We start from the raw sequence: 19,772 nt of genomic DNA on the forward strand, positions 1-19,772 counted from the left end.
ATTGACAACTAGGACTTGGTTGAGGATGGTCCAACCTCGTGACAAATTTATCCATCTGAATTCAATTCCTATAAAATAAAAGCTCATTCTAGTGAGAAAGCTTTCTATGTAGCTCATTATGGAATATAGTATAATTTCTACTACTTCATACCATCAATAAGCTTAACCAATGAAAATTATTCAACTTTCCCTAATACTTTTATTGTTAAAATGGAGTTAATTTTGAATTTTTCTTGGTCAAAAATATTGGAGATGTTCTTTCTTTTAGCCACGAAATTAATTTCTACAATGAAACCATTTAAGTGGCATAGGATTTTTAACAAAACCAAAGAAATACATAACAAATAAATCACAAGTGACAATAAAATTTTGCAAGAACATTAAAATCCAACTAAATACAAAAAAAAAAAAGCAAAAAAAATATATATTTAATGGAAAAAAAATAGTCATAAACCATATAGGGTTAAGAAATAAATAAGAGGAAGAGGAAGCTTTACCGGTGAACAAATGTGATTTGAAATAGCAAAAAAGAAGAACTGAAGAGATGAGCCGTGAGAGTGAGAACTGGACAAGCAAAGTGAGGGTTGGCCGGTTGGGGACTTAAGAATTGGATATTGAAATCCTTTTGCTAGAGACAACTTTGGGAAAGGGGAAAGTGGGGAAGACTTTTACTATATCTTATTAATTAAAAGTCCTTTTGCTAGTGACAATTTTGGGAAAGGGGAAAGTGGGGAAGTCTTTTAGCTTTCTAGAAATTTTATTTTAATTATAAAACTTTTTGTGATTACTTTATCTCATTAATTAAAAATAAAACATTTAAAATAAAAAACATGTTGTGTGTTGGATTCGAACTCAAAAAATGGACCTTTGCCACCGGTACCTTGGCCACTTTTGTTTTGTGGGTGACACTTTAAATATATATACTATTTCTTATACATATATACAGTTTTCGCCGAAGTTTGCGGGTGGCGTACCACCCCGAACCTTGTACATAGATCCGTCGCTGTGTCCAAACACACTTATTATCTTTTGCAAATCAAAGGAGTTGAACAACGCCAAAATATAAAACAAGTACAAGCCTAGCATTTGCGACGTTGATAGTGAAACTAGACGGAAAAAGAAAGCTGAGACGGTGAAAATTACTTATAGCCTAAAATCGTAAAATAAGAAGGGGAGAAAATTCAAGACAAAGAAAATATAAAAGAGTTCCTAATTTCATGTACAGAAAACCATGACACAACTTTTCACACCATTATTTACAGGTTACAGCGAAATGCCTACAATTTTCTTCCGCCTAATTCTTCCTCTGTTTCACATTGCAAGAAGACGAACCTAAACGAAAATACGATTTTATCAATAGGAGAATTCCATGCGTTGCACCCGATCCTTGAGAATCCCAGTGTATAAAGCCATTCTATTACCTGGCATACCCACAATCTCATTCCCGCAAGATTTAATACGAGTTTCTGTATATTTCCTCATATGTTCTCTTCTGTACTCCTCGCCATTTCCACTTGAACTTTTCACATCAGCTGCAAAATGAACTCTCTTCTTTTTCTTCTTTGCTCTGTCCTTGTTCTTTCCAGCTGAAATTAATATGACAACCATAATTAGATTAAACTAAACGAAGAATTACCAGGTTAATTTCGAGAAAACAGAGGGAAAATTAAATGAGTAGTTAGTAACCTGAAGATAAACAAGATTTGAGAATCTGATTTTCAGGTGGAGAGTGATCTTGTTGATCGGAAAGATGGGTCGTTGAGGAGTACTTGACCCGGAAAAGATCCAGTAGAATGACGGTACCGGCAGAGACAGCCATGGCTGTTGCTAAAACTAAGCCTTGTGAACCCAACATACTTGACATGATCGATGGAGTTGGTGGGATTGAATAAAAATTTTAAAAGAAAGAGGAAAATTGATGGTCTAAAATGTAAGCAAGAGTTGACTTAAAAAGAAAGGCGTCTCAATATTATATAGTAAAACTTTTAAGAGGAAGAAGAAATTTGAGGTATAAAATAATAATAGTGAGACTCTCGATTTCTTTTAAAACCTTTTTAAAAGAGGAATCAGATAGAGAAAGGAAAGATGAAATAGTGGATTAGTTTATCTCCAAGTGTTGGATTTAGAAATCAGATATTGCTTTCAGTAATGAACCGCACGGCAGGGGAAAGAGAGACGAAAGGCAGAGAATGAAAGATGGTCAAAGTTGTTGTAATAGAAATTGCTTTATTGTTTTGGTGGTCTACACAGACCCCACAAAGTATTGAATGAATTAAAGAATCTAAGGTGAAGAAGAAAATTAAACAAAGTGATGAGAGTTGGAGACGTGGAAGTTCTCCCTACTTTATTGTACGCAGCAGCTTCTTCAAGTCAAGTACGAATGGATCCTGTACTTGTCACGAGAACAACAAACCACTTGTGTCAGGGGAAAACATTTCCTATTAGATTTCACAAGAAAATTCTAGATTTGTTTACCCAAAGTATTACTACAAAGATAATAAAACTCATTAATGAAAAGATATAGTTTTATTTAATGCAAAAACATCAGCACCTATTCTGCTAAAGGCATTTTATGATCGGAGCTATAGTGTCAAACGGGCGAGTCAGATATGGTTCGAGTCGAAAACGGGTAATAAAAAACGAATAAATTATTCGATCCGACCCATATTTAATATGGAAAAAAACGAATTAACCTACCCATATTATCCATGACTTCTTGCATAAGATCACTTTTGGGAGAATTTTCAGTCTCCCTAACTCTCAAAATCCCCAATTTAAAACTTTACAAATGTAAAAGTTAGACACATTGGTTACTCAATGGATAAAAGTTAGAAAATGGATAATATGATTTAAAAGATTTATTATTTAATCCGTCTTTTAGTGAATAATATAGGTGATTAACTATTTTCTTTTAACTATTTTGCCGCTCGTAATCGGCACTATGGTGTTAGAATCTAGAGTTCTTTCATGCCACCAAAATTTAGAGGATAGATACAAAGAAAGGAAAAAGGAATAAAAAGAAACAATAAAATGGAATTGTTTGGTTCATTTGGAGGTGAGAATCGGACGAAATTGATTCTCTTAGATTGCTGTGCACCTTTCGTTGCATGTGATTTGATATTTTGGAATTTGAAATTTTTGATTCTCGTTTTTTGTGGATAATATTGGCAGTAGTCAAATTAAATCTTCATAGTCATCCCTCTAAGCCACTAAATGTTGTCGGTTTCTATTGTACCTCTGGAATTTGAAAGTAACGGCGAACTCTATTAAGACAGTGATAGGACCTGTCCGTTAGAAAAGGAGAACACTAATTAATCTTCTCATTTTTACAATTAGTACGTGGTAAGTTAATAATTGAAGCGAAATGCCACGATTGTTGGATTACGGAAATACTAGAATTTGGTAATGATAAAATTAAACGTCCAATAGACACGTCTCAGTCTAAATGCTTCCTAGCAATAATGACAAGTGAGGCTCATCCAATAATAAGGCAAGTGGACAAATAATAAACCCTCATGGCCACTTGGTTCATTATTTCTTCGCCTTTTGATTGCATGCAATCTTACATTTGCCTTAAACTTTGACACCTGTGCAGAGAAACTCCTAAAAGTCACGAGATTCAGTACACATTTGCTTGACTACAAGGGCGAAACTACATGGTTTGGAGGAGTGTTCATACAGAGAATCACGTTATTTTTAATATATGTAAATCGTTAAAATCTTTTTGACATAATTTTTTTTCCTAATATGGTGATTAGGATAATTCATAAAATGCTTTTAGGTCATAGATTCGAATTCCAATCGTGACATTCTTGTATTTTTCTGAATCTTCTTGTTAGAAAACAATTTCTGACTTTGTTATTGCTTGACCATACAGTTTTATTTCGCCCGAACACACCATTCTGGGCCGCTATTTTGGTTTGATGATTGATCACGATTCATACAGTAAACGTGTTCATGAGGTAGAATGGAAATATACACCTCTGCATGATCGAAGAATCAAAAGAGATGTTGGTATAATATGGGGTGTCCCCTCCAACGGGATCAGAAAAGATTGTATTAAAATTTCGATCGGATAATAACATTATAATTACCCCAACCAATACTGAAAATGATAATAAAAGTGAAAATGCTATCACTAGAACGGACCACACAAATAGAGGTGATCTAAGGTATAGTCATTCCAGGTCCACGCATGTTGAAGGTAGTTGTTACTATAAAATTAATAGAACCTAAAATAGATGAATATTCCGGCAAAAAATAAATGTAGATGCAATGTAGTAGTGGTATACTTAACGAGACAACGAGTTCAACAAGAAAATAACGAAGTGTTAAATTTCCAAAGAAAGCAAATCTAATACTAGTATCCTTTCAGAACACGTACACAAATCTGAAAAACATCTACAAAAACAACAATTAAAACAAGGAGCCTCATCAAATCTCAGATGCCCATCCCTCGATTAGAAATCTAAAAGACAAAGAACCATCTGTTATTCCACTACAAACTGCAGTTTCCTTGGGATATAGCCAACATGTTTTTCAACTTATGTAGTGAGGATAGGAGGAAGGTAGTCAGATTTAGTACCAACAACCCTGGCCTTAGTGTCAGGGAAGAACTCATTTCCATTTCCAGGCAAATCCGTGATATCCCCATTGTTCGTAAGTCCAACGGGGTATCGGAGCAAGTGACCAGGCAGATCATTTTCTAGGCTCTCACTTGTATACAGATCCCAGTATTTATCAGCGATTTGATTCACCTTCCTCACACATTCCTCACTTTCTGGATGTTGGAAGGTGTCGTCAAGCATACCCATATGCTCGTACCACAATGCCATTCTGAAACCATGAACTTGACCCCGTGCTGGTTGTCTTGTCGTTAAATGATGAGGCTGGTATGCTCCTATTGCTATCTCAGAATCTCTTGCGCCGTCCATTGACCTCTGGTTTATGTTGGCTGATCCAACTATGATGTACTCATCATCAACTGTTAAGAAACTAAGTTAGTACCACGCGATGCTAGCATAACCAGGAATCGATGCAACATAGACTCAATGAGAAATATATATATATATATATATATATATATATATATATATATATATATATATATATATGTGAAAGTAATTTCAACAAATATATTAAGCTCTGAACCCATAATTGCAAAAGTACAATGGCTTCAGTTGTTAGAAAATACACGCGGAATCTACCACGTTTAAATCTTAGATCCGCCTCTAAGTGTAACTATATGCGGTACTTATGCAAGAAAGTCTGAAGTCTCTTGTATTTAGTCAATCTAAGGATTGGTGTTTAATCAAAACAAACAAATCAAGAACTTGATTGTTTACCATGTTAAATCCTTCAAGTATTTCAAGGAACTTATAAAACTTGAAAGTTTTTCTCGCCATATTCAAGACATCTAAAGTTCATATTTTCAGAGAATCAAGTTTAAGATAGAACAGAGATTTGCAAACCACAACTCACCAATCATCATCTTGGAATGGACATAGATCATGAAGCGACGAGCTTCCTGAGCTCGCTCATAATCAGAATCAGGTTCTGGCTTCTCTGAAGGTTCATATTCTCCGGTCTTCTTCAACTCCCGATTACCAATGCAGAAAAAAGTCAAATAATTCCTGGGGTGATCGTCAATACCTTTGTCTCTGATAGCCTGGAATATATGTTTATACATCATTTCCATTGTCCTCTTTTGCCAATCTAATATTGCTTGTACAGATGCACTCTCAGGAATTCCTTCTGGCCACATTGGAACCAGAACATATACTGTAAACCTTTCCCCTGCTTCAATCTTACTCACAATCTTCAACGTAAGTTCTTTTGGAATGAGATGCAAAGCACCTATCTCCTCTACTTTCACATCATCACACTGCCAATCGTAACAGCTTCCAAGAAAATACTGATTTTCAATGTAAATGAAATTCTTTGCCCGACGAATAGCAGTGATATAAGCATCCTGAATACTTCTATCGACTATGTTATCTTTGCCACTCACTAGACCCGCCTTTGCTGCATCTTCGGGTGTGTCAGGAAAACCAAAAGCTGCCCCGCCATCGATAGATCTGAATAACTGAACATTCCACGTTTCAGGATCATCTGGATACATAACTGGAGATGGTGGAATGATAACATTGTCAATCTCTCTTAAGTTGACTAGAATATCTTTTCCGCCTTGTTTTCTCCATCTCTGCTCAAAATTAAACAGAACATCCCAAGCAATTGGTCCTTCAACGCGAGAGTGAATGTCATGCCAGGGCTCCCTAGGCCCACCTTTGGTAATCGAAGCCTCAGCAAAATTAGGCTGGTGGAAATCATCGTGGTGTACAGTGTCCAGTGTTCTAAAAAGTGAATGGAAAGGTGTATCGTATCTTCCATCACAAAGATCAATGCCACCAACAAAACTCACAATCCTCCTCATGTCCGACTCTCCACTGGGCATGTCACTGTCCACTATTACGATTTTCTGGTGATGAGTAAACATGGTAGATATTTGTAAATCCTTAACTATGCTTCCACCATCATCAGGATCCCGAGGGCAAAGTACACAGTGCACGTCAGTATCTTTAAAGAACTCTTCAGTTTCTTCGTCATGAGTGGCCATAAGACCATCCTTCTTCAGCAGACGTACAGATGTTCTATCATCCCATACAAGCATAAGGACTTTAACACCGTCACTCGCCTTCTTCTTGAGCAACTCTCCGAGTGTGATATCTCCTCCAGGCTTTTGCCTCCTCGAGTCTCTCAACAAGGTTATTTCAGTATATACTGACCAGCCGGTAATGTAAATCAAGTGCTTTGCATTTGTAATAGCATCAAACACATCTTCCCAACATCTATGCGGTTCATAATATTTACTCCCCGATAGAGGTATTTTAGGAATAAATTTGTCAGGGATATGTGCATCTTGATACAAAGAAACGCGACATCCTGATCTCTGTGGGAAGAAAGTGTAAGGGACACCAGGATATTTAGGACTACCTATTCCACGTCCCCAATTACGATCTCGACTGATATCAAAGAACTGTAGCGTCACATGGATCTTAGAACCTTCTTTTATGGGATTCTTGTCTTCATCCAGTATCTCAATCCATTCATCGACCTCTTCCCCTTCCAAGAGTTCATTAACAGGTAAATAAGCTCTTCCAATTAAGGTTGCACCAATGGAATTGTTATCTTTGACTGTAAATATAACATTTGATGCCATATGAGCACAGTAGATGTGAAACGACTCATTCCACCTAGGATTGCTTGGTTCATTTTCAATGACTCTGGTTCTTCCAACCCTTGCCTTTTCCAAATCAACTGTGGCATACATTTTAGAAGCTCCTTTGCCAACACCTACAGTCTCCTCGACGGTCTCTTTAATCTGCAAATATGAGATTTCAACCAATCAGAAATTTCATTAGAGGGAGATCCTTTTCTAAACAAGTTGAAAGAGTCCATTTTGTATCTAAAGAGAGATATGAAGGATTAATTATGGAAAATTTTCATGAGTGCATGGCTTAAGTCAGAGAGAGGTCTCAGAAACATTACAAATGGTACATAGAAAAACGAAGAGTTATACTGCATTGATTAATTACATGTTACTTAAAAACAACATTTGAAAATCAGTAATTTGTGCTGAAGAAATGAGGTGGATAGAATACAACTTTAAATTGGCATTGAGAAGATGTGGTGTCCGCTATTCTGTAGGTGTTTCAACACTAACAGGTTTTACTCTGAAACTAATGGACATTATCAGTACATGAATTTACATAAATCAGCTTCACCTCCCTAAGAGGAAAAGGGTTGAGATTTAACCTTTTTTATAGCTGAAACACCCCTATTCATCATTCAGAAAACAAAGAAAATACCCAAGATACAGAGAGGAAGAGAAGGATCCAGTTAGCACATGTCTTGATAATTTAATACAAGTAGTAAGGAGCATGTGTTTCTGCCAGAAACATTTAGGGCAGAGTTAGATTTCTCCACAAGCTTCAATTTGAAGTTTTTAATTGTTGGGAATAAACCCCTTACCAAAATAATATTCACGGTAATAAAGCGGAATAATAATGTAGCACCGAGATACGGTAATTAACAATAATAAAAGAGTAATAATGACACCAAGATTTTTACGTGGAAAACCCTTCTGAATAAGGGAAAAAACCACGACCCCGAGAGGAGCAACTGATATCACTATAGTAAGGAATTTTACACTTTGTAGGTCGGAGATAAATACTCCAAAGACCACTACAACACTCAAAAGAAATAACCCTCTTTTGATATTCCCACCTCACTACAATATCGCTCACTCTCTATTTTCCTCACAGACTATTTTCTTATACCTTGTCTGTGAAACCTCACTCTTTCTTTCTCTCTTTGTTGGTGTGTAGAAATGAGAGTTGAAGCTCTCCTTTTATAGCCAAAGCTTCACCCTCTAAATCCTACAATATTTGACAATTTACACACACTTTTCAAAATTCAACAAGGTTGGCTACCAAACCAAATTAATTCAACAAGGTTGGCTACCAACCAAACCAAGTCAACAAGGTTGGCTACCAAACCAAAGAAAACTCTTATTAGGCACATGTCTAAGACTTCTTCAATGAGATGGACATCATCAATCTCCTCATCCAGTCTCATTCATCCAGAGGAGGTAGCACTGTCTTCTAGTTTGAATGCATGCCGACAAGTTCTTTGCATAGCTCGAACTTGTTCCTTGGTACCACCTTGGTCAGCATATCTGCGGGATTCTCACTTGTAGAAATCTTCAAGACTTTTAGAGATTCATTATCTACCATTTCTCGAATCCAATGATATCTCACATCAATGTGTTTGGTCCTTGCATGGTACATAGAGTTCTTGCTAAGGTCTATTGCACTTTGACTGTCACAATAGACGACATACTCCTTCTGATGCAATCCAAGCTCTTGAAGGAATCGCTTGAGCCATATCATCTCCTTGCCAGTTTCTGTAGCGGCAATGTACTCTGCTTCAGTTGTTGAAAGTGCAACGCACTTCTGCAACTTAGACTGCCATGATATAGCTCCCCCTGAAAATGTAAATAAATATCCAGTAGTAGATTTTCTGTTGTCAATGTCACCTGCCATATCAGCATCTGTATAGCCCTTCAAGATTGGATCAGATCCTCCAAAGCACAAACAATCTCCCGTGGTACCTCTCAGGTACCTGAGTATCCACTTGACTGCTTCCCAATGTTCCTTTCCAGGATTTTCAAGAAACCTGCTGACAACACCAACTGCGTGAGCAATATCAGGTCTAGTACATACCATTGCATACATTAAGCTTCCGACTGCTGAAGAATAAGGAACTTTAGCCATGTTTCCTTTCTCCTCCACTGTTGTAGGACACATCTTCTTACTCAACTTTAGATGACCAGCAAGAGGTGTGCTGACTGGCTTAGCATTCTTCATGTTGAAGCGTTCTAGTACACGTTCAATGTACTTCTCCTGAGATAGCCACAACTTTCTACTTGTTTTCTCTCGAACTATCTTCATCCCTAGAATTTGTTGTGCTGGGCCCAAGTCCTTCATATCAAATGACTTGGACAGATCTCCTTTCAACTTTGCTATCAACCCCTTGTCTTTTCCTACAATTAACATGTCATCCACATACAACAACAATATAATAAAGTTATTCTCAGAAAATCTTTTGAAGTATACACATGGATCAGAATAGGTCTTTAGGTATGTTTGACTTTTCATGAATGAGTCAAACTTCATGTACCACTGCCTTGGTGCCTGCTTCAATCCATAAAGACTCTTATTCAATTTGCACACCATGTGTTTCTTTCCAGCTACTTCAAATCCTTCTGGCTGCTCCATATAAATCTCCTCTTCCAAATCTCCATGAAGAAATGCAGTTTTCACATCTAACTGCTCCACTTCAAGATCTAGGCTAGCTGCTAAGCTCAAAATTGTTCGAATAGAAGTCATTTTGACAACAGGTGAGAAAATTTCGTCAAAATCAATACCTTTCTTTTGTTCGAAGCCTTTAACCACCAATCGAGCTTTGTATCTGACCAGCTTGCCATTTCCATCTTTCTTGAGTTTAAAGACCCATTTGCATTTGAGTGGTCTTTTACCCTTTGGAAGTTCAACCAGCTTGTATGTGCCATTTTTCTGTAGAGATTCCATCTCTTCTTGCATAGCTTTCATCCACTGGTTCTTTTCTGGATGGGACAGCACCTCCTTAAGACTTTCTGGCTCCCCCTCATCACTGATGAGGACATACTCTGTGGAAGGGTACCTGCATGACTCTACCCTTGGCCTCTCTGATCTCCTCAGAGGTTGAGGTTGTTCTTCTCCCTGAGTGGGGTGCTCCACTTCCTCGACACCTTCATCAAGTTGCTCCCCCTGCTCAATAACCTCACCAGGTTGCTCCCCCTGCTCGGCAACCTCGTCGGTCGTACTTTCTGCACTTGTGGGATTGTTAGAAGTAGAAGGAATAGTAACAAAGTTAGGAATTATACCATTCTTCGCCTTTTCTGACATATCAGCAGCAGTTCCAACTTCACTTTCTCGGAAGACTACATCTCTGCTTCTGATGACCTTCTTCTTTACAGGATCCCACAGTCTGTACCCGAACTCTTCATCTCCATATCCGATAAATATGCAGGGAACAGATTTATCATCCAGCTTTGTTCTCTGCTCTTTTGGTACATGTGCAAAAGTTCTGCAACCGAACACCTTCAGATGCGAGTAGGACACCTCCTTGTTGGTCCAAACTCTCTCTGGGATTTCAAACGCCAACGGAACTGATGGACTCCTATTGATCAGGTAACAGGCTGTTTGAACTGCTTCACCCCAGAATGACTTAGGCAGTTTAGCCATTCTGAGCATGCTTCTCACCTTCTCCACAATGGTGCGGTTCATCCTCTCGGCTACACCATTGTGTTGTGGGGTTCCAGGAACTGTCTTTTCATGTCTGATCCCATGACTTGAACAATACTCTTCAAATTCCCTTGAAGTGTACTCACCTCCATTGTCACTTCGGAGGCGCTTTAGCTTTCGACCCGTCTCCCTTTCTACTAGAGCATGAAATTTCTGGAAAACTTGAAACACCTGATCTTTGGTTTTCAAAATATAAACCCATAATTTTCGTGAAGCATCATCAATAAAAGTAACAAAATATTTGTTACCGCCCATTGATTCAATTTCCATTGGGCCGCAAACATCAGAATATACTAAATCAAGTATATTCAATTTTCTTTCGGACGATGTCTGAAATGAGACTCTATGCTGCTTACCAAATAAACAGTAGTCACAAGGTTTTACAGTTGTACCTTTGGCATAAGAAATGAGTGATTTCTTGGCAAGAATCTGCAATCCCTTCTCGCTCATATGACCCATTCTTTTGTGCCATAAATCTACAGAAATCTCATCTTGTGCCGCGTTCAATTCACCTTGGCATATTTCTGCATTTGTCCTGTACAACGTGCCACGAGCAACTCCCTTTGCAATCACCAATGATCCCTTAGTGAGTCTCCACTTTTGATTTGCAAAATAACTCTCGTATCCATCTCGGTCTAAAGCAATTCCCGAGATCAAGTTCATCCGCAAATCAGGTACATGCCGCACATCCTTTAGAACCAATGTGCATCCGACATTTGTCTTGATACAAATGTCACCAATCCCCGCAATCTTTGAGTAACTTGTGTTACCCATTTTCACTGTGCCGAAATCACCTGCTACATATCTGCAAAAAAGATCTCTTACCGGTGTGGCATGGTGAGATGCCGCTGTGTCAACCACCCATTCCGACTCTGGACCTGACAGGTGCATGCATTCCTCTTCCTCATTTATAAAGAGGACAACATTATCATTATTTTGCACCATGGCGGCTGTGTTGTCGTCATTCTTCTGGCCACTGGTTTCACCTTTGCCCTTCTTTGGATTTGGGCAATCTCTTTTGAAGTGACCTGGTTGATCACAGTTGTAGCAATTTCTGGCTCTTGATTTGGATCGGTTCTTTGACTTCCCACGAGCTCCGGATCTACCATAGTTGTTCGAACTCCTTTGATAACTCCTGCCTCTACCTTGTGTGATGAGAGCATGTCCTTGATTTTCAGGCTTCTTTCTCATCTTCTCATTGAGTAGAAGAGCCGATGTGACATCTTTCAACTCAATAGTAGTCTTACCGTGCAAGATGGTTGTTGCCAAGTTATCGTACGAAGATGGCAACGAGTTCAATAGCAAGATGACTTTATCTTCTTCCTCGATTTTCACTCCGAGGTTGGAAAGCTGTGTGATTAGTCCGTTAAACACATTTAAATGTGACAAAAAATTTGTATCTTCACTCATGTGTAGGGCGTATAACTGCTTCTTCAGGTACAATTTATTTGTCAGCGTTTTGGACATGTATAGGCTTTCCAACCTTGTCCAAATTCCACGTGTAGTGTCTTCATCAATGATGTTATTTACCACATCATCTGATAAGTGCAACCTGATTGCACTAGCAGCTCTTTCATCCAAGTCAGCCCAATCCTCAGCTTTCATGGTATCAGGCTTTTTAGAATCAACATCTAGAATCTTGTGTAATCCTTGTTGGATAAGCAGATCTCTCATCCTTCTTTGCCATGTTGAGAAACCGTTATCTCCGTTGAATTTTGCTACCTCGTACTTTACTCCGGACATTTTTATTTTTCACCAAGTATAGTACTACCGACAGTGAATAGTATTTCAGTGAACGAGCAGAACCTGTGCTCTGATACCAGTTGTTGGGAATAAACCCCTTACCAAAATAATATTCACGGTAATAAAGCGGAATAATAATGTAGCACCGAGATACGGTAATTAACAATAATAAAAGAGTAATAATGCCACCAAGATTTTTACGTGGAAAACCCTTCTGAATAAGGGAAAAAACCACGACCCTGAGAGGAGCAACTGATATCACTATAGTAAGGAATTTTACACTTTGTAGGTCGGAGATAAATACTCCAAAGACCACTACAACACTCAAAAGAAATAACCCTCTTTTGATATTCCCACTTCACTACAATATCGCTCACTCTCTATTTTCCTCACAGACTATTTTCTTATACCTTGTCTGTGAAACCTCACTCTTTCTTTCTCTCTTTGTTGGTGTGTAGAAATGAGAGTTGAAGCTCTCCTTTTATAGCCAAAGCTTCACCCTCTAAAGCCTACAATATTTGACAATTTACACACACTTTTCAAAATTCAACAAGGTTGGCTACCAAACCAAACTAATTCAACAAGGTTGGCTACCAACCAAACCAAGTCAACAAGGTTGGCTACCAAACCAAAGAAAACTCTTATTAGGCACATGTCTAAGACTTCTTCAATGAGATGGACATCATCATTAATATCCTTGGATTGCCCCCTGCTATCTATATCAGGAGACTCTGCTCATTCGTGATTCATAAAACTACAATAACAGAAGTTTGTGATGCTGTTGTTTTAAGAAATTAAGAGAAAGATCGGCCACAAAATTAGACTTCATAGGGTGAAAGCTTAAAAGAGATTTAAAGGAACAACAATGTTAATGGGCATATATCATGGGGTTATGAAATACAGACAAAAAATATTCATCAGAGTAAGAAATATCTACACCAATATAGTAAGACACATCTACAAGACAATATGGAATCTGACGATTCAGCTGAATAATGTATTAACATGCTACCAATCTGTTCATTGGGAACAAGGCTACCATTTTAACAGCACACGAATTGTGCCTATTTTCGTGTCTATTTACAGTTTTACATTCATCACATACTTATCCAACCCCTATAGCGAAGAAAATTCCAACTTCATGTTCATAGAAAATTCAGAAAACACTACATAGCATATCAAAAGGAACTAAATCTTGAAAATGTGGAATTTTGCCAAGGTGGAGATTTGTTGAAGTTTGGCAAAATGCCAAAGTCCCACATTGGTTGGGAGTTAAGTTTGGGGGGATTTTTCCCCTATAAAAGAAGGCCTAATGTTTAGGATTGAAACACACCTCTCATTTGCCTTCTCATCTGTTTAAGGCATTTGTATCTTCTCTCTTTAGTATTATTTCACTTGTATTTTTGGAGTGAAATAAAATATTGGTTGTGTCCGAGGAGTAGGCAAAATTAGCCGAACCTCGTAAATTCTGGTGTTCCCTTTATTATTGTTTTATTGTCTTATTTATTATTTGGTGGCTGTCATAATTTTTTGGTATAGTAGTTGTGACTTATTCACACTATATACATTTGGCTTCCGCAACAATTGGTATCAGAGCCAAGGTATTGTCTAAGTATGCTCTGTGGTTGCAGCATAGTCTGATCTTCCACATCAGAAAAGATTTATCTTGGTAACTGAGTCAAGGTTCTGTCTGAGTATGCTCTATGGTTGCAGCTTAGTCTGATCTTCCACACCAGAAAGGAAATAATCTTGATTTGTGTCGTCAGCTATTAAATAATATTTGTGTCAAAGATGGGAGACAATAAACAAGAAGAATCTACATCAAGTGTCAACAATACGTCATCATTGGCATCTTCGCTTATGACAAGAATTGTGTCAAATGCGAAATTTGCGGTCGAAATATTTGACGGGTCCGGACATTTTGGGATGTGGCAAGGCGAGGTTCTAGATGTCCTTTTTCAACAAGGGCTAGATCTGGCCATTGAAGAAAAGAAACCAGATGTTATTGGAGAAGAAGATTGGAGAATTATCAACCGTGTTGCTTGCGGTACCATTCGATCCTACCTTGCTAGAGAGCAGAAATATCCATACACAAAGGAAACTTCTGCAAGTAAATTATGGAAAGCACTGGAGGATAAATTTTTGAAGAAAAACAGTTAAAATAAATTGTACATGAAGAAGAGACTGTTTCACTTCACCTATGTTCCTGGTACCACGATGAATGAACATATCACCAGTTTCAATAAGTTGGTTACAGATTTGCAAAATATGGATACAACTTATGATGATGGTGACTTGGCCTTGATGTTGTTGGCGTCACTTCCTGATGAGTACGAGCACCTTGAAACTACTCTACTCCATGGAAATGACGAAGTTTCTCTCAGAGAAGTTTGTTCGGCTTTGTACAGCTATGAACAAAGAAAGCGAGAAAAACAGAAGGGCGGAGAAGGAGAAGCACTATTTGTGAGGGGTCGTCCTCAAAATCAAACGAGGACAAAGAAGGGAAGATCCAAGTCAAGATCCAGACCCAGCAAAGATGAATGTGCCTTTTGTCGAGAAAAAGGGCACTGGAAGAAAGACTGTCCGAAGTTGAAGAATAAGGCCAAACATAACAATGGAAAGGCCATTATGGATTCAAATGTAGCTGATTGTGATGATTCAGACTTCTCATTAGTTACAACAGAGTCATCAACATCTTCAGACATATGGTTGATGGACTCGGCTTGTAGCTATCATATGTGTCCCAACAGGGACTGGTTCGTGGAATTTCAAGAAGGAGAATATGGAGTCGTCCACACAGCGGATAACAGCCCTCTTACCTCATATGGCATTGGTTCAATACGATTAAGGAACCATGATGGAATGATCAGAACATTGATAGATGTTCGATATGTACCGGATTTAAAGAAGAATCTCATCTCTGTGGGAGCCCTAGAATCAAAAGGGTTCAAAATCATTGCAGAAAATGGAGTGATGAGAGTATGCTCCGGTGCACTAGTGGTAATGAAGGCTAATCGGAAGAATAATAATATGTACCGCTATCGTGGCAGTACAGTTATTGGGACAACGACAGTGACATCCAGTGACGACAAAGAGGCAGAAGCAACCAAGCTATGGCACATGCGCTTGGGACATGCTGGAGGAAAATCCTTGAAAACTCTATCAGATCAAGGATTGTTAAAAGGAGTAAAGGCTTGCAACTTGGAGTTTTGTGAGCATTGTGTCAAAGGGAAACAGACAAGGGTTAAATTTGGTACAGCGATCCATAATACTAAAGGCATTTTGGATTATGTACACTCTGATGTTTGGGGTCCTTCCAAAACACCTTCATTGGGTGGGAAGCACTATTTTGTAACCTTTGTTGATGATTTTTCTCGAAGAGTGTAGGTGTATACAATGAAAAACAAAGATGAAGTGCTGGGAATTTTTCTTAAATGGAAGACGATGGTGGAGAATCAAACAGGCAGGAGGATCAAGTGTATTCGCACAGACAATGGAGGTAAATACAAAAATGATCATTTCAATAAGGTCTGTGAAAATGATGGCATCGTCCGACACTTCACTGTTAGACATACACCACAACAGAATGGAGTGGCAGAACGTATGAACCGGACCTTGCTGGAGAAGGTACGGTGTATGTTGTCCAATGCTGGCTTGGGCAAAGAATTTTGGGCTGAGGCAATTACATATGCATGCCACCTCATTAATCGTCTACCATCTGCTGCTATTGATGGCAAAACACCATTTGAAAAATGGTACGGAAAACCTGCTGTAGATTATAACTCTTTGCACGTGTTTGGCTCAACTGCATATTATCATGTGACGGAGTCAAAATTGGATCCAAGGGCAAAGAAGGCTATTTTTATGGGAATTACTTCTGGAGTCAAAGGATATCGCTTATGGTGTCCTATGACAAAGAAAGTAATATTCAGCAGAGATGTTACCTTTGATGAATTTGCTATGGTAAATAAGGTAACAGAAGATACCAAACAAAATGAAGTTGCTTCTAAGCAGGTGGAGTTTGAGGGAAAATTTATTTTTCCTACACAAGAAGCAGAGGAGGAAACAAATGAAGATTACCCTCTGGAAGGAGAGCCAGTAGAGGAGATTCCAACTCAGGAATCTCAACAACAACTTGAATCAATAGCAACCAGCAGGCCAAAAAGAACAATAACGAAACCTGTTCGTCTCATAGAGACGGTTGCTTGTGCAACCTCAATTGTAGCTGATGATGTTCCTACTACTTATAAAGACATTGTTCAAAGTTCAGAAGAAGATAAGTGGAGGATTGCCATGAATGATGAGATACAGTCCCTTCATCAGAATCATACATGGAGATTGGCCAATCTCCCGAAGGGAAAGAAAGCAATTGGGTGCAAATGGGTATTTGCAAAGAAGGAAGGATTTCCTAACCAAGTAGATGTTCGCTACAAAGCAAGATTGGTGGCCAAAGGATATGCTCAAAAGGAGGGAATTGATTACAATGAAGTGTTTTCTCCAGTTGTAAAACATTCCTCCATTAGAATTATGTTGGCTTTGGTAGCACAATTGGATTTGGAACTAGTTCAGATGGATGTAAAAACTGCGTTTTTACATGGAAACTTGGAGGAGGAAATCTACATGACTCAGCCAGAAGGATTCAAAGTTGCTGGAAAAGAAAATATGGTGTGCAAACTTGAAAAATCGTTGTACGGATTGAAACAATCTTCTAGACAATGGTACAAGCGATTTGACGAGTTTATGTTGCGGCAAGGGTACAAGAGAAGCAAATACGATCATTGTGTGTATTTGCACAAGCTTAAAGATGGTTCCTTTGTATATCTTCTCCTATATGTTGATGATATGTTGATAGCTTCCAAGAATTCGGAAGAAATTGATAAGTTGAAGATTCAACTGAAGAAGGAGTTCGAGATGAAGGATTTGGGTGAGGCAAAGAAAATTCTTGGCATGGAGATAATTAGAGATAGACGTTCAAAGAAACTCTGTTTATCTCAAAAGGAATATTTGAAGAGAGTACTTCAACGTTTTGGCATAGATGACAAGACTAAGCCAGTTAGTACTCCACTTACTTCCCATTTTAAGCTAAGTACTACTATGTCGCCAATGGATGAAGCTGAACGAGAGTATATGTCAATACCATACGCAAATGCTGTTGGTAGCTTGATGTATGCAATGGTTTGCACAAGGCCTGACATTTCACAAGCTGTTGGAGTTATTAGCAGATATATGCACAATCCAGGGAAGGAGCATTGGCAAGCTGTGAAGTGGATTCTACGGTATATTCATAATACTGTAGATGTCGGGTTAGTTTTTGAGCAGGAAGATAATCAGTTTGTAGTTGGATATTGTGACTCAGATTTTGCGGGTGATATGGACAAACGAAGATCAACTACTGGTTATGTGTTTACTTTTGCAAAGGCACCAGTTAGTTGGAAGTCTACTTTGCAGTCAACAGTTGCTTTGTCTACAACAGAGGCAGAGTACATGGCTATTACAGATGCTGTGAAAGAGGCAATTTGGCTTCAAGGATTGCTAAAGGAGCTTGGTATTGAACAAAAAGGTATCACAATTTTTTGTGATAGTCAAAGTGCTATTAAATTAGCGAAGAACCAAGTTTATCATGCAAGGACGAAACACATTGATGTTCGGTATCATTTCGTACGAGAAATCATAGAAGAAGGTGGAGTCACGGTGAAGAAAATTCATACTACAGAGAATCCTGCTGATATGCTGACAAAGGTGGTGACTGCGGTCAAGTTTCAACATTGTTTGGATTTGATCAACATTGTTGAACACTGAAGATTGAAGATGAAGACACAACCAAAATTTGTTATTGAGAGAGAATTGAAAATGTGAAATTTTGCCAAGGTGGAGATTTGTTGAAGTTTGGCAAAATGCCAAAGTCCCACATTGGTTGGGAATTAAGTTTGGGGGGGATTTTTCCCCTATAAAAGAAGGCCTAATGTTTAGGATTGAAACACACCTCTCATTTGCCTTCTCATCTGTTTAAGGCATTTGTATCTTCTCTCTTTAGTATTATTTCACTTGTATTTTTGGAGTGGAATAAAATATTGGTTGTGTCCGAGGAGTAGGCAAAATTAGCCGAACCTCGTAAATTCTGGTGTTCCCTTTATTATTGTTTTATTGTCTTATTTATTATTTGGTGGCTGTCATAATTTTTTGGTATAGTAGTTGTGACTTATTCACACTATATACATTTGGCTTCCGCAACATCATAATCATAAGACCAAAAGGAGAAAGAAAAAAGGATATTCAGGAATACAGAAGTGCAGAAAAACAATTCAAATTTGACGTATGGTGAACCAACTCAAATTCAAGTGTATATTACCTTGCTGAAGAAGTTGCCACCGTGCTTCTCGCGCAACCTATCAACCTCGTGTACAGTGACATGCAGAGTACCATGAAGCAGAACAGCAGCCATTTTCTCACCTGCTAACAAAGGATTACACACTCCACAATATGATTAAAAGGAAAACACAAAATCCACAAATTAAATTATAACACAAAGTCATTGTATAATAAGTTGAACTCGCGTCAGAAGGGGAAACAATCAGTGCATGCAAAAAGGATAGTGCACTCACAAGGATCAAGAAATTAAGTAAATAGACCTGAAATTTCACTCCAACAAAAGGAAAATTAAAGTGTCGCTAAAAAACAGAAGTGAGAATATGATCCGATGTTTGCTGTAAAAAGAAGTGAAAGAAAAAGGAAGTGGCGATCCGATAAAGCTGTGTTGTTAGAGAAATTGGCCCATAGGTATAGCGGAATGCAAAAAGGTTGACTGAGTAAACACAAGTTACAAAACTGCAACATTAATTGTCTTTTGAGGACTTAATCTTTATGGAAAATAAAATATCCTACATAAATTAGATCCGTATTTTTGTTTCATGCCTGATGGGATTTGAAGAAAACAAGCAAATTAGGATCATTAAAACCTCACACTACCCGCAATTTAATAAGTATTGAATACTTTCAGAGTCTCTCTATCCTATGGTAGGGGTAAGGTCTGCGTACACACTATCCTCCCACACCTCACTAAATGAGATTATGCTGACTTGTTGTTGTTGTTGAATACTGAAAGTATTCAACAACATTAAAGTA

The 19,772-nt window shown here is 38.2% G+C and overlaps 2 protein-coding genes across 2 annotated transcripts; both read right to left on the reverse strand.

Annotated features, from left to right (window-relative positions):
* Positions 1–1,196: 1,196 nt before the first annotated feature.
* On the reverse strand, positions 1,197–2,010 carry LOC107823176 (uncharacterized). Its single transcript, XM_016649774.2, has 2 exons — positions 1,687–2,010; positions 1,197–1,586 (listed from the first exon to the last, which is right to left on the reverse strand). The coding sequence occupies exons 1-2, from the start codon at positions 1,862–1,864 to the stop codon at positions 1,354–1,356; spliced, it is 411 nt and encodes a 136-aa protein (XP_016505260.1). The 5' UTR covers positions 1,865–2,010; the 3' UTR covers positions 1,197–1,353.
* A 2,279-nt stretch (positions 2,011–4,289) lies between these two features.
* LOC107823175 (phospholipase D alpha 1-like) lies at positions 4,290–19,445 on the reverse strand. Its single transcript, XM_075256639.1, has 4 exons — positions 19,253–19,445; positions 19,000–19,100; positions 5,482–7,381; positions 4,290–4,984 (listed from the first exon to the last, which is right to left on the reverse strand). Exons 2-4 carry the CDS (start codon positions 19,090–19,092, stop codon positions 4,545–4,547), a joined length of 2,433 nt encoding a protein of 810 aa, XP_075112740.1. The 5' UTR covers positions 19,093–19,100; positions 19,253–19,445; the 3' UTR covers positions 4,290–4,544.
* Between the last annotated feature and the right edge of the window lie 327 nt (positions 19,446–19,772).

Source organism: Nicotiana tabacum, chromosome 6 (genome assembly GCF_000715075.1).
Source record: "Nicotiana tabacum cultivar K326 chromosome 6, ASM71507v2, whole genome shotgun sequence".
NCBI lineage: Eukaryota > Viridiplantae > Streptophyta > Magnoliopsida > Solanales > Solanaceae > Nicotiana > Nicotiana tabacum.

Excerpts from the sequence above, each read along its gene's own strand:
- LOC107823176 (XM_016649774.2), bottom strand. The coding sequence starts at position 1,864 with ATGTCAAGTATGTTGGGTTCACAAGGCTTAGTTTTAGCAACAGCCATG. Across the intron at positions 1,587-1,686 it reads CAAATCTTGTTTATCTTCAG|CTGGAAAGAACAAGGACAGA; the intron begins GTTACTAACTAC and ends TATTAATTTCAG.
- LOC107823175 (XM_075256639.1), bottom strand. The coding sequence starts at position 19,092 with ATGGCTGCTGTTCTGCTTCATGGTACTCTGCATGTCACTGTACACGAG. Across the intron at positions 7,382-18,999 it reads GTGGCAACTTCTTCAGCAAG|ATTAAAGAGACCGTCGAGGA; the intron begins GTAATATACACT and ends TCATATTTGCAG. Across the intron at positions 4,985-5,481 it reads CCATTCCAAGATGATGATTG|TTGATGATGAGTACATCATA; the intron begins GTGAGTTGTGGT and ends GTTTCTTAACAG.